Source organism: Anguilla anguilla, chromosome 7 (genome assembly GCF_013347855.1).
Source record: "Anguilla anguilla isolate fAngAng1 chromosome 7, fAngAng1.pri, whole genome shotgun sequence".
In the NCBI taxonomy this organism is placed as follows: Eukaryota; Metazoa; Chordata; class Actinopteri; order Anguilliformes; family Anguillidae; genus Anguilla; species Anguilla anguilla.
Window position 1 is genome coordinate 26419791 of NC_049207.1, and position 15050 is coordinate 26434840.

The following is a 15050-nucleotide window of genomic DNA, read 5'->3' on the forward strand; positions in this document are numbered from 1 at the left end:
GTTACAGTGACACGTTTGCCTCCTTAAACTCAACTACTGGTTCATCCAGTTCATATTTACCCAGAAACCTGAAGCACATCTTGTCAGATGTCATTGTACCAGTATGGTTTTAGTTTAATGAGATTTTTCCAAAAAGTAATTTACGCTGATGAGATGGCGTGTTACCATTGAGTTAGCTCAATTCCACAAGTGGTGTTTCAGTCTCTAATAGTGTTGTACTTTTATATGCAATTTTCAAAAATATACAGGGGCCCTGGGATAAAGCATATGTCGAAATATGGAAATGAATGCAGACATATACACACGGACATACAAACATACATACAGTGCATACATAATACATGTTCATACACGTGTAAACATATACATTGAATGTTCATACAAACATGTACACCAACATACCTGCATACACTCTGTAAGTTCATACATGCATGCAAGCATACATACCACAGATTATGTCGGGATAGCACCATGTGTCACTATGTTAAATTCCAAAAGATGTTCGTAAGAACACGTACTGTATGTTGGCTGTTATGCAGTAAAACAATGAACCGGCACAAATCCTTTAAAGGACATTGCCGAGCAGTTTAATGATCAGTATTGTTTCTGAAAATGAATTCCAAAAATTATAGCTATAATTCACATAGGCTAATTTACGCAATTTGGATATTCTAGATATGATGAGACCTTATGGCAGAGCACCACTGCATTTTTTCACCAACAAGGTGTAGAATCCGTGCCTCTTCATCCTTACATACACCAAAAGCAGCCCTATCCAGTTCGCCACTCACGATGTATGAGAGAAGGGTGTGCGGTATGTCTATAAGCAGATTCTTTTTTCTTTTTTACCAAAAGGAAGAACATAGGCTATATTCAGCTTAGTTCCATCGTAAGCCTTCATATTACCGCACACCCCTGCTTGATGTCACGACATATTCAGAAGTTGAACTTGTTCAGGGAATTGCGGGGACGACGACGACGACAGCAGCAGTGGTGCCGCTTTAAATACTCCAAGGACGAAACGAGGTCAGCGTGCTGCAGAAGCTATTACTGCCAGACGAACGGTTGCTACTTTTATGCTAAAGTCAAGTCTCACATCCCTCTGTGGCACATATCTCGCCTTGAAGCGAAGCTCTAAAAGATTGATGTATCATCACAACCTTTGAACGGCATATCCTGGGGAGCAGGAAATCCAGCCTCGTTTTGGAAATAAGCATGTATCTAGGTCAGCACTGCGTTTTTAAAATGAACTAATTTATAAATATTTTTAAATAGACGTTAGGTAAGGTGTACTCGGCTCACAAACCCTTTACACGAGTGTTCTAGCGAACCTGGTCAGGAAATTCTATTGCAGGAAAGGGGAGGGCGCAAAACACACGAGCGGCATAAATAATTGATCGGTCTTTTTTTCCTGTTAGAACGTGGGACGTTTCGAAAGGTAGAACTCCATGTGATCTGAGTTCCTTCACCAGCGGCTGCAGTTCCCTTCACAAACACTCGTGCTGCCGCCGTGCAGGAAGCAACAAGGACGTCCTTTAGCCTGGAAAAACACAGGGATGCGCTGCGCGAGCTGCTAAAGATTCCCCTCTACTATATTTGTGAACTTCAATCTGGAGGCTTAAATCGTCTGTTTGAAAGATATAACTCGCCCGGACAGGTAAATGCTACGCTCATTACATTACACATTCATGTTGGTTTTTCCTGAGCTCTGAATGAAACGGGAGCTCTCCGGTAGCAATGGTGCTGAAATATTTCGTATGGGGACAACACTGCCTGGCTACATACAGTACTGTACGTAGCGCCATGGGTTCAGATAAGGCGATGTGGTTGCAAATAATAGCAAACAACTTTAAAGGCTATCACCTAGATTTAGTAAACTCATCCGGGTCTCGAGTATTGACGATTGAAATCGCTGCACATTCGGCCAGCGTTTCAGATTTGTGTTTTAATTGGGTAATAGAAAGTTTTCACATTGGAAGCGGATTACCGGGCTCCGGAAGTCGTTTGCAGATTTTTCTCTTCGTTAAAACTCTGGGAGAACTTGCAGTCCTTCATGAAAAGAAAGGACGAATGCAACCAAGTGTAACTAAATAACAGCGGAGCGAAATAGTTTAAAATATAAGGTGGGACATTTTTAAGATGCAATGTCACGTGTCATCCTAAACTCTTATTACATGGGGCTAGATGAAGGTCCTTCGATGCCCCAAATCTAAAGGTTTTATCGCTTTTCTAGTGTATTGTGATACATTAATTAATTAAAATTTCATAAACATTTTCATTAATTCGTTAGCCTATTGTAGATTGTGCTATTTTTTGTATATGATTGTAATCTCTGTGCTACAGTGTATAACGATGTTACACTGTGTTGGGTCCCATGCGTCTGCTACAGTACTGACCTCGTGCCCTTCACGGTCTTTACCATTTACATTACAGTTTTACAGAAACTATTAGTACTGATTTGTCTGTGTTGACCCATTTTTCGGGTAGAAATTAGTCTCAACCAAACCAGTTGATCTGATCGATATGATCATTCATTTGCCCCGATATAAGATGCAAATCGGCTATCATTGAAAAACTGGCTCACAGAACTGTATTTTGAAAAGTTTTAGTCAAGGTCCATGTACTCTTATTTGAACAGGTCAGCTGATATCATTTCATTGTGATTTTATTTTTAGATTTGGCAACAAAGGAGTACTTCGTCTGGTCAATCTGAATGTGAGATCGTGAATTAACAGGAGACAGGGACGAAAAGCCATCACCATGGATTTTGTTATGAAACAAGCGCTGGGAGGTAAGTTTTCAGAATGGTCCTTCCTACTGCAGAATGCCAGAGAGTGATAAGTGTTGAGACGAAGGAAGGCACGATGAACCCGTCGGACCGAGATTAGATAACAGGACGGTCGCAAGAATGCTGCCTCTTACTGAAATCTCAGAATGTGTAATGGGATTTTGTCATTCGCATATAATGTGACCAAGACATGCGGTGCTTGTTTGTCAACATGCTTGCCTTCACCTGACAACTAATATCTATAGATAGGAGCTTGTATCGGCACGTTTCTATTCAAGCACTGTGTTGTAATATTCTTTTCAAACTGTGCCAGTTTTTACTTAAAGTGGTCGTTAATATGCATATGATTTCACCGAGGTCATCCCACTTGCATCTTAAAATATTTTAGCGCTTGTCCGTAACCTAACGGTTGTCTCGGTTGCAACAGACTGAAGCATGCGTACATCGTTCATGAAAATTATACTATTTGCGATCGTTAACAGAGAGAATGAGTCTACCTTGCTATGGGTAGGATATTCGTAACTAAAACGGGAGATGTACGCGCTTTTACATAGCCGACATATATTCTTTCACAGAGGCTTTCCATGACATTGGCAAGTTTTCCCAAATTCTTCAGGATTCCATGTACGCAACATCTCACTCTTAAAGCAAAAACATAACCACTTATTAGACCCATAGGCTCTGCGTACAGGTGTGTTCAAGTACCCACCGCAGAAAAAAAAAACACCAAAGCAATATGCACTAATTTTCATTGTTTCATTAAGCGAAGCAACCTAGAATACTGTATGACAAATTTACTTCGCATTTTTACAAATTGCGCATAATTGTGTCATTACAGCATATAGCTACATTATCTGACTTTTCGAAAATGGGACAATGATTCATGATCAGGTAGGTGCCTTGGAGGAACATAAATATGAAGCTATGTTCTACAACCTACATCTTATGTTTCCTCTATAAACGTATCTTATAGAATACTTCGTGAAGTGGGCTTATTTCGTGAATCGAATGTATGGCGCAATATGACTGCGTTTAGTACGTTGAATCGGACGTTCCGTGGTGTGCGTGAGTGGTGCTGTTGAACGGCGCAAAGAAGGCGCGACGGGATTCGATTTATTTAAAACGGCTCATGTGCTTGTAAGCCCGGGACAACACGACTGTTATGACAAATAAAGAAAAAAACTTATTGAACTATGTCCAGAAAGTAATTTCTTGCCTTACAATTTTGCCCCCCTCACACGATGTTTGATTCTTCATTCAGTTTGCCCTCCAATTACTTCTCAGTCAACAGCGAGCTTTATAAAGTAGTCGCCCGGATGATTATGACAGTGGTGCCGGAAACATAATTGACGGTCACTAATGAAATCGACAGTCAATAATTTAATCAAACCGACATCATTACAACGGAACAATCAATTGTACACTCGGTTGTAGTGCATTCAGTAACAGTTTGCTGGCCAGTGTCACCTCAGAATTGTTAAAGATGAACGTTGAAGACTCCCCCTAAACTGCAGTGCCAGCATCAGCGTTGCCTGTGTCATTCCTTCTAGCACCATATGCACATGTTATTCCAGTGCAGGAGATATGAAACCACCCAACATGCTTTCACAGATGCTGTTCAGTGCTTCAGCCAGTGCGTAACACTTTAATGTACTTTTACTGCACACACACCTGCATACACATCTACACACACACACGCACACACACACACACACACACACCCGCATACACATCCATACACAGCACATCCACCAACACATACACATACACATGGACACCCTAGTGAAGAGAATGGCCCCCCACTCAGGGTTTGTTGACTGCGGCCATGAGACTGGACATACAACGGCTGCTTTAAAGTCTGTCTTTGTGTCCCTCTCCACCCTCCCCTCTCCAACCCCCCCCCCCCCCCCCCCCCCCCATGACTGTCGTGGCAGTCGCCGTGGTCCCCGGCACCCTCTTGCCGCTCTCTGATATATGCACTGACCTAGAAAGCTTAGTTCTAATAGTGAGATTGAGCCACTAGAAGATGATTTATATTTTCTTTTCATAAATGTATAAACAGGAAGATAATAAAAAAACGTTTCCTTTTAATTTAAAGTTATTTTCTTTCCAAACCGAAGAACTTGGAGGTCAGGCGTGGTGTTCTGGCTACTCACTCCAAGTACACATCTGATTGCCTCCCCCACTTAAAGGCTGCTCCACTGATTGGATAAAGTGTAAATCTGCAGGGTGCCCATCTGAACTACATCACCAGTAGTGGGCAGTATACGATCTTTGTTACTTGCAGTGTGTGTGTGTGTGTGTGTCTATGTAGGCTATCTGCTAAGGGACCACCATTTTGGGGAGCGTCACATGTATTCTCAGAACCGGCACCAAACAGCTTTACAGTCTCAAGAAATACTTGTGACCACTTGTGACCACTCAAAGGCTGCTCCACTGATTGGATAAAGTGTAAATCTGCAGGGTGCCCATTTGAACTGCATCACCAAAAGACCAGTAGTGGGCAGTATACAATCTTTGTTACTTGCAGCGTGTGTATGTGTGTGTGTATGTAGGCTATATGCTAAGGGACCACCATTTTGGTGAGCGTCACTTGTATTTTCAGAACCTGTACCAAACAGCTTTACAGTCTCAAGAAATACCTGTGACCAGATTTTTCACTTTAATAAAACTTACAGACTAAACTTTTTTTATTTCTGGTAATGAGAAAAATTGGAGGGTATGGCTGTGTGTTTAATTTTCCTGTTTTAAGTTTCTCCTTTGAGGCGTTTTACAGTGTATGCAATCGGGTGTTATCCTGCAGAATGCTTCTTGAATGTTATGCAGTTGAGGAATTATGCAGCTTGGAGGTGTCTGGGGGAGCAGAGGGGCAGTTACAACACAAACGGGAAAAAATACAGTTTAATGATGGGTGAAATCGCATATGCACACACACACAGACACACACACACACACACAAACACATCCACCACCTGCATACTTCAAGGCAAACAGTAATACACCCTCACATAATGGCCTGCACGGCCAAGCACCCACACACACAAACACACACGCACACCGATGCACACACATGCACACACACACAGACACACACACACACACACGCATACGCGTGCACACACACACAGTTCAGACGGGCTCTCATGTCTCTGTAGTGTTGATTAGATAACTCCCTACACATTAGTGCTGAAAGGGTACAATGTAGGAGTGAGTCAGAACCTGTTTTTAGTGTTAATGCGGTTCTGACTGATTCTCATGTGTGTGAGAGAGTTCAAAGGCCCTTGGTGGAAATGTACTCTAGGCTGACACTGGGTTATTCCAAAGCTCTTTTTTACCTTTCAAACCTTTAATTTTTTAAAACATATTTATATTTGCCATAAATTAGTGGCTTGATGTCAAAATGCAGAATACTACGCATATTTTTTCCCTCTTTTTTTCTATACTGTTTTCTTGACAACCTTTGTTTAAATATTTCTAAAAGCTAATGGAGCCACAACAAGGGCTTTAAAATGGTTATCTTATTCTCCAAGGTGGTCATATGTAGATGAACCAGGGGAATGGGCATGAGATGGAGTGAGATCTTGTCTACTGAGCATGCTCCACAGTTAGGGTGGGGTTAGGGTATGGTAGGTTACAATAAATAACTATCTATCTACCTATCTATTGATCAATTGATAGCTAGATTGATGAGGTGATTATTGAGACATAGACAATAAACTTTACATTACATTACATTGCAGGCATTTAGCAGACGCTCTTATCTAGAGCGACTTACACAACTTTTACATAGCATTAACATTGCATCCATTCATACAGCTGAATTTATACTGAAGCAATGTAGGTTAAGTACCTTGCTCAAGGACACAATGGCAGTGTCCAACCTGGGAATCGAACCTGCGACCTTTAGGCTATAAGCCCAGTTCCTTACCCATTATACTGACAACTGAAAAATAAGGACCGGTAAAGCAAAAAACCCTGTATACATAAGCATGCTACGTCAGCATTTCTGATGGTCAGTTGAAATCAACTGTCCTAGCAGTGAAGACCCATGGCTGCTACATTATGGTGTACTTAGTCGCTGCTCTCAGACTGTTACATTTTTACATGAATATATGCGTACATGCTTATGAATATATGGACAGTACAACTTGCCATGGAGTGAAAATGAATCTTATTTTAGGGTGATGATGATGATGAGGATTTCGATGCTGTTGATAATGATTCTGATGGTGAGGCTGATGAAGAACTGAAATGCATTTTGCTGCAAACGTATGTCTAAGAGTTAGACCTAAACCTAACCCAACATTCTGCCTGGTGTGCAGAGTATCATTTTGATGTTTTTGTCTAATTTACATCCGCTTGACATTTCATTAATTTGATGTCATTATCATCCAGAGTTTGCCCTTCAGCTAGTTTAATGCCAAGTAGCACTTCAACAATCACATTTAGAATATAAAAGAAGGGACTGTCAGGGAAAATGTTTAGGAAATTATTGCCTATGTATTAAAAAAGGGGTATAATTAAAAGAGAGGAAGAACAGGGACAGCGTGTGGTGAAAGTTCCTCATATCCTGTACCATTATGAAATATGACATTTATCTCCTGTTTCACATAGCTTGTACCGTAGAGTATATGATCTTTATCATCGTCATCAGAATGCCAACATCTGTTTGAGCTGCATGAACAGCTCTGCTAATTTCCCCTGCAAGTTCATTTAAAGGATAAAAATGACCTTACTTTAATCTAGACAGTAAGAAACTGTCTGCTTTTTTCACAGTCATACATATTTATAATATTTAATTATGAGAATGATGCAATTGTCTTCAGCCAGTGCTCCTCTGGGTGATATAAGACATGTAGCAGGATGTTTAACCTCATTTTGAAGAATCCCTCGTCTCAGGTTGGCACGGTAATTTGGAACCTGTATCTGCAGCTTGCTGAGGGGAGCTAATGTTCCCTCAGTCGCGTTTACGAGTGAATTCAACCGCCCAAGTTCTGCTCACTTGTGGATTGACAGAGACACAGCGCCCTGGAGGGCGTCGCCATTCCAGCAGGGCGTTCTGTCCGCCTCTCTGTCCAGTCTGTGTGTCTGTCCGTCCGTCTGTCTGTCTGTCTGTCTGTTCTGGCCTGGGGCAGTACAGGTGGGCTCAAACCCAGTCCCATAACGCACGGGTATCTCCTAGCCCCCCATGACCCCCCCCCCACCGCATGTAGCTTCATCTTAGCTTCATCATTATGGTAGGCACACCCTCCCATAATGCAACGATGCAGATGCACGTGCAAGGGCAAGCACCAGGCCTATCAGGCAGAAGAGCTCACAGGAAGATCAATTATCGGACCGAGCCCCACTCAATAATGTAGCTTGTTTCCTTGTTTTTCTTGGCCGGAGGAAATGCTCTGCTTTGGGGTTTAATGTGATTGGGAAGGGGTGTGGGTGCAAGTGGGTGGGGGTGGGTGGTTGAAGGGGGTGTCAGACAGAAGACCGAGAAACCCAAATGGAGCCCAGAGCTTGTTTGGTTTGATTAAAATCAATGGCCTTTTTTGTTTGTTTGTGGGGGGGGGGGGGGGGGCTTTTGGAACAGGGTGCCATCTCTGCTGCTGATTTGTCCTGTATTGCACATGCTCAAAAGCCATATGTTAGTTTTTCTCCTAAATGTTAATCATCATTTGCATGCCTTTGCATTTGTATTTGCATGTACGTGACGGCACTTGGACAGCCTAACACATGTAGTGTCTGTACAAGTGGAGGGAAATAGAGAGGGGGGGGGGTCTAAGACTGTCTCATTAACTCATTGGCTTTACACGCAGTGACCCCGTAATGCAGTGCAGCCATCCTGTCATATAACGCACAAGCCATCCTGTCATATAGTGCACGAGTCATCCTGTCATATAGCACGGGATCTGTCCCTCTATGCAGCTCATAGCATTTTTAGGGTGACACAGCAGTGTCTCCGTGCTCACACTGTGACTGGGCGGCCGCCGCTGCACACCATGCCGAGCTGTCATGCGGAGTGCGGCGCCCATGCCGAGGGGAGGGAAGGGGGGGGGGGGGGGGGGGGGGGCGTGGCCGGAGAGCAGGAAGGCCAGGGGGGCTCGCCACCACCCTAGACCCCATGCTAACCTCGTCGCTCACATCGCTCACCATCTGTTGTGGAGAAACAGCGAGCTGTTCGAAGACCAGGCTAGAGTGGGCGGGAGGTAGGGTGAGTGAGAAAAAAACTAATCACCTTACTCTGAACTGTTCAATTTTTTAAAATAGGTTTTCCCCTACTTATCTTCAAATCGGAATGGCAAATTTGTGTGTTATTTCACAATGCAGCACCCTCTACTTGTTAATCAGGATAGCACAGGCAAGCACACACTGCGCCAAAACCAGGAGCACACAAGCACACACACACTCAGCACCCAAACCAGGAGAACACAGGAAAACATACACTCTACACCCAAACCAGGAGAACACAGGAAAACACACACTCTACACCCAAACCAGGAGAACACAGGAAAACACACACTCTACACCCAAAACAGGAGAACACAGGAAAACACACACTCTACACCCAAACCAGGAGAACACAGGAAAACACACACTCTACACCCAAACCAGGAGAACACAGGAAAACACACACTCTACACCCAAACCAGGAGAACACAGGAAAACACACACTCTACACCCAAACCAGGAGAACACAGGAAAACACACACTCTACACCCAAACCAGGAGAACACAGGAAAACACACACTCTACACCCAAACCAGGAGAGCACAGGAAAACACACACTCTACACCCAAACCAGGAGAGCACAGGAAAACACACACTCTACACCCAAACCAGGAGAGCACAGGAAAACACACACTCTACACCCAAACCAGGAGAACACAGGAAAACACAGGCATCCCAACATGTGACACAGATGCCTCAGTGAATTATAGAATTACAGTCAGCATTACAGATGCTGTTCAGAAAGAAGGCACAGGTGTAATGGCGTGCTTTTAAAGCAGTTTCTTTCGCTTTGTTCATGTCAGCAGATGTAGGGACAGGCCAGTGTTCAGCCCAGGACATTCACAGTTATTTTTAACGGATGTGCTCCCTGGAATCTTTTGGTTAAATAATGATAAATAAACAGACAAGCCCTAGCAGCGATAGAATGGGCCTGTTCGGGAAGTGCTTCGACACGAAAGATGGATTGGCGTAATCAAAACATCTAATTGGACATTGTTTACAACATTCGCATGGGGCACAGTGTCATAACCGATCATTTATTCAAAAGTGAATTGGAGGAGAAACTCCCAAACTTACCCTCCTGCGATTGCAAATGCGAAATCCCCAGAAACGGTTCTGCATCACGGAACATGTCCGTTTCAATTTAATTTGTAATCTGGTTCTCTTCACAGTTTGCTGTGAAACTGAACATATCTTGTTGTGTTGTAATATCCTGAAAGATTCAGAAAACTGACCCGACCCCCCCCCCCCCCACCACCACCACCACCAACAGCCCCACCTCATGGTTCGGCCAGAACCCCCCACATCCCCTATATGAACACAGCATCTCCTGAATGTCCCCCTGAAACACACCACTGAGTCTCCCAGGAATCAATGTTTATAGGTTTGGCTGCCTATGTAAGGTCACCAGGGTCTGATTGGGTCAAACGTACATTTCAGAACCAATCAAAACCTTAGCGGTAATGAGGGCATAGGTGTGGGAAGTAGGGGTGCTGAGGCAACTGCAGCACCCCCTGCTGGTTAGTAGCCTACTGTAATAATGGGAGTTGCACTATACCTCGCCCGTCACTGCTTTTTAACATTTTAGTCACACTCAGTGCTTGAAGTGGAAAGAAAATAAGTGCCGCTACTCATATGAGCTAAAGACAGGGTTTGTTAATCGTTACTCATGTGAGCCGAAGACAGGTTCAGTTGTAGCTGCCAAAATTTACATAAATATACTACTGGGTCAGGAAAGTGATTTAACAAGTCGTCTAATCAGAGGTAATCTGCAGCATTAGCAGCAGTTTGTAAATTGCATCAAGTGGATACGTTTTAAATTCTGTAAATGCACTGGGAAACGTCAGCTGTTGTCAGAATAATAATCTCTTAAATAGCACAATAGATCTCTTAAATTGCTTTCTTTTGGTAGTAAAAGTTCACAAATACAAACCAGTTGCCTAAAACTCATAGTCTTATTGTGGTAAATAACTATTGCATGTACACCTAAATCCACTAGTAAGTGGCAGTACGCAATAAGATGTTACATTATTAAATTATGTTTGTGAGCCAAATAATTAGCTGGTATACAGTCTCGAAAAGACTTCTTATCATTTATATTTTAAGTGTGTGTTGTGTGCATAACGCCTCCCATTCTGGCGAAGCTTGAACTTGGCTTCAAGGGGAGAGGTGGCTGTGCTAACTGTTGCGCTGAAGACAACTTAATTAGTGCATCATGCTTTTTGCAATTATTATGGCCGACCACAATAAATAGAACAATCTGCAATTCACGGTCATACCCCACTCCAGAGTATTATTGTTTTCATTTTAATTGGAGAAATTGATCAGAAGAAAAGCAGGCATTGCTCATCAGCATCAGCATTGCTTGTGTCAAAAGTGTTGCATGGGTAACACAGGTTGATTTGCATGCAGTCAAATGTCCAGAATGTAAACAAAAATCAGGGACTCTTCATGGTAAGAATACATTTTATGGCAGCATAATGTATTGCATTTGCACAAAAATTAGTATAGATTATATAGCATAAATCAGTGTTTTGCATAATGACGTGATCACGTGTATGTGGTTAAAATGCAATAGAAAGCTATTTCATTTCAAGCCTCGCCCTACTTGCTCAGATACAGTTAAAGCAACTGATATTTAAACAGTGACATCACAATTTATCATTTCTGGTGGCAACACCTCCTGCTGGAACCATATCCCTGCTCCTGAAGCCCATTCAGTGCTGGACAGACCCAGGAACACAGCGGCCAGCCAGACTCGCTAAACCACGGAGTGAACAATACCGTTGCGCACAAAATAGACCACATTTCCTCAGCGTGCTGCACTGTACAAAATCTGCCCTTCCATATTAATGTAGCACTCCTAAGTCACATATGGTTTCGAGTGTAGATGTTAGATCCACAGCAGCTGCTGAAAAGATGTTGTATGGGTCCTAAGCAATACTGCTGATGGCCAGAATGTTCTGGAAAAGCTCCTTTGAACCCGTCGGCCTGTTATATCGTAATGAAAGGGTTCAGCTCTTTGAACTCCCAAAATCCCGGCTCTTTTTCACCGTCAGCCCGATGCAGTGTCAAATCAACAGCAACGCAAAATCTCAACGTGGCGACAACCAATCAGCGAAAGTGCGCACACGTGAGACAGGGATTATTTATAGCCCGGCGAATAATGGACCTGCCTTTTGAAAACGAATAAATAAGTGAAACTCCCGCATCCTGCAGATGAGTAATCCCGGTCCCTGCGGACTGACGGCCTTTCGGCAGGGTCGCCGTTTTCACGCACGGCCACGCTAACAGCGGAGGGCTGGGAGGGAGGGAGTGGGAAGACATTGGGGGAGGCGAGAGCCCTGTTGACCAAACCAAAGCTCGACGGATTCCCCAAAGCTCACTGCCTGGAGCGGGGCCTCCCGTCAGAGGAGAGGTCGAGCCCCGGTTGTAGGCGGAGGTGGTGAGGATTCACTTAAAAAAAAAAAAAATCGAAGTGCCGTTGACTCCTCTTCTGTCATACTTGTTATTCTCCTGACCGCACTGGGATGTTTATAATATACGTTTTATAATATAAGCAGCAGAAAGAATGTATTTTTTTGCGTGTATGATAGCAACCAGGAAAATACAGCTTCAAACACAGCTTACAAAAAATAAAATAAGAAAAAATATAAAATAAATTCATAAAAACACATCAAGTGGGAACTCAGCAGCGACTTTTCCTTACATGGCTAATTTATATCTTGCCAGGCTGCTGTAAATGGAGCAATCAATCAATGCATTTCCTGTTTCATTCACCCTGAGTATCTGACATTTCAAATTCAAAATCTCATGAGTGGGACTTTGGCCCGAATTCAACATTTCAACATTTGTACTTAACTGTGATTTATGACTGAATGCAAATGCTCATTTTTTCACAGACAGTTTGGTGAGCTTAGTAATTACTAATTTTAATTTTTCCAATCTGAGTTTGTGAAGAATGAAATTAAAAATCGCATTTAACGTTTAGGCAAAGTTAAGAACAAACATTGATTGAATCCAGCCTTTACCTCTGATCCAGATATTACTAGATAAAAGGGATGTCATAAGGCCAAATGTCTAATTTATCTTAATAAAACATTTAGCATAATGTGAAACTTTGTTGCCACTCATCTTATTATAATTATGAGTATTATTTTCATTATTTTAGGCTATTCAGCAAGTTTGTTATGAAGTCTACAGCTAGTGTTTTCATTTGAAATTGTCCAATATTGAGCAATTATCATCGGGAAATTTTCCCAATTATTGATGCTTGAAAGAGGCATCGATGCCAAGGCTACTAGATAGAGTCCAGGCTGTTAGTGTTCAGTCAATATCCTGCTAAGCCTGCAGTGGCTCAGTGGGTTCCTTGGGTTAATGCACTTTAATGTATTTTTCATTGCCTATTCACAGTGGTGTCAGTGCCTTTACATCCATACAGTACATGCCATGCCCAGACAGCCTCATTGTACTGTTTTATTAGGGCTCTGAATTATTTGGATTAGCGTATCATTTAGCATATCATTTAGTGTATCATTTTATTGCTTACATATAAAAAGTGGTCACTGTTTTGATTTATACATTTTTGTCTTTAACATCATTGTGATTTCTACATAGCAGTTTTCTATTGGTTTTTGGTCGTTAAAGGCATGCTTTTTCCCTGTAGTTCTGTCAGTCTAGGAGTGTGTGGTGCGTTTAGACAAACACTAAATCTGCATGCTGATGTTTTCCCGAACCCTAAAGTGCACGACGCACCCCGCATTTTATCAGTGCCCACTTCAGACGAGAAGCAAACGGTACTGCTTGACGAGTTCCCATTGTAGCTGAGAGGAGAGCCTTGTGTTAAAAAAAGGTCACGTTTCACAAAGTGAATCTCGGCCCAGGTCTACCTAGGTTCCAGCCTCTACTGATGGATGTTCCCTTTCATGTGGGTCGCTCCTTTGACCTCATTGAAAGTCAAACCGGCGCTCTGGGAAGAAATCAGATCAATATTCCCATCAGGCTCGGAGGCATCACGTGCGCACCCCTTTGGAAAACCCAGCCTTCCGTAGCATTGAAATTGGCCGCATTGTTATTTGGGACACGGACTGACGTGACTCTTCTTTATTGTGGGCTTAATGGCAGGCTGGACAGTATGAGATCAGATGGCCGGTGACAGCTTTTGTCTCAGTAAACAACAGCACAGTGGTAACTCTTGCATCCATACCTCCATTCTGCTCGAGATTCCAACAGAGCCTGGTACTTATGCCTATGTCAACTGCCGTGGTCATGTGATGTGTTGCTGCGTTTGGCTTTGGATTCAACCTTAATTGCATGAATATGCAACCTGCTGACCATGCTTACATCACCTACTCCCTCCTCCTCGTCCCAAAACCCTTCTACATCATATATCCCTCCCAAAACCCCTCTACATCATAGCTCCACTGTCCCAAAACCCTTTTACCTCAAAGCTCCACCCTCTCAAAACACCTCCGCATCATAGCTCCACCCTTCCCAAAAACCCTTTACATCATAGCTCCACCCTCCTAAAACCCCTCTACATCATAACTTTAGTCTCTCTAAACCCCTCTACATCATAGCTCCGCCCTCCTAAAACTCCTCTACATCATAGCTCCACCCTCCTAAAACCCCTCTACATCATAGTTCCACCCTCCCAATACCCCTCTGTATCATAGCTCCACCCTCCCAAAACACCTCTACATCATAGCTCCACCCTCCCAATACCCCTCTACATCAAAACTTTACCCTCCTAAAACTCTTCTACATCATAGCTCAAACCTCCCAAAACCACTCTACATCAAAACGTTATCCTCCTAAAACCCCTCTGTATCATAGCTCCACCCTCCCAAAACACCTCTACATCATAGCCCCACCCTCCCAATACCCCTCTACATCAAAACGTTGCCCTCCCAAAACCACTCTACATCATAGCTTCACCCTCCTAAAACCCCTCTACATCACAACTCTACCCTCCCAAAACCCCTCTACTTCATAGCTCCACCCCCCCCCCCCCCCCAAAAAAAAAAACCCTCCACATGGAATA

At 43.1% G+C, this 15050-nt stretch overlaps 1 protein-coding gene across 2 annotated transcripts in view; it reads left to right on the forward strand.

Annotated features, from left to right (window-relative positions):
• The first annotated feature begins 791 nt into the window (after positions 1-791).
• LOC118232594 (complexin-1) overlaps positions 792-15050 on the forward strand; it is a 42673-nt gene continuing 28414 nt past the window's right edge. Inside the window, exons 1-3 of one of the 2 annotated variants that reach the window (XM_035427654.1) lie at positions 792-1225; positions 1419-1657; positions 2676-2791. In XM_035427654.1, the coding sequence (XP_035283545.1) occupies positions 2761-2791 (31 nt within the window). In that variant the 5' untranslated portion in view covers positions 792-1225; positions 1419-1657; positions 2676-2760. The remainder of the gene's footprint in view (positions 1226-1418; positions 1658-2675; positions 2792-15050) is intronic. The other variant, XM_035427655.1, reaches the window with a different exon arrangement.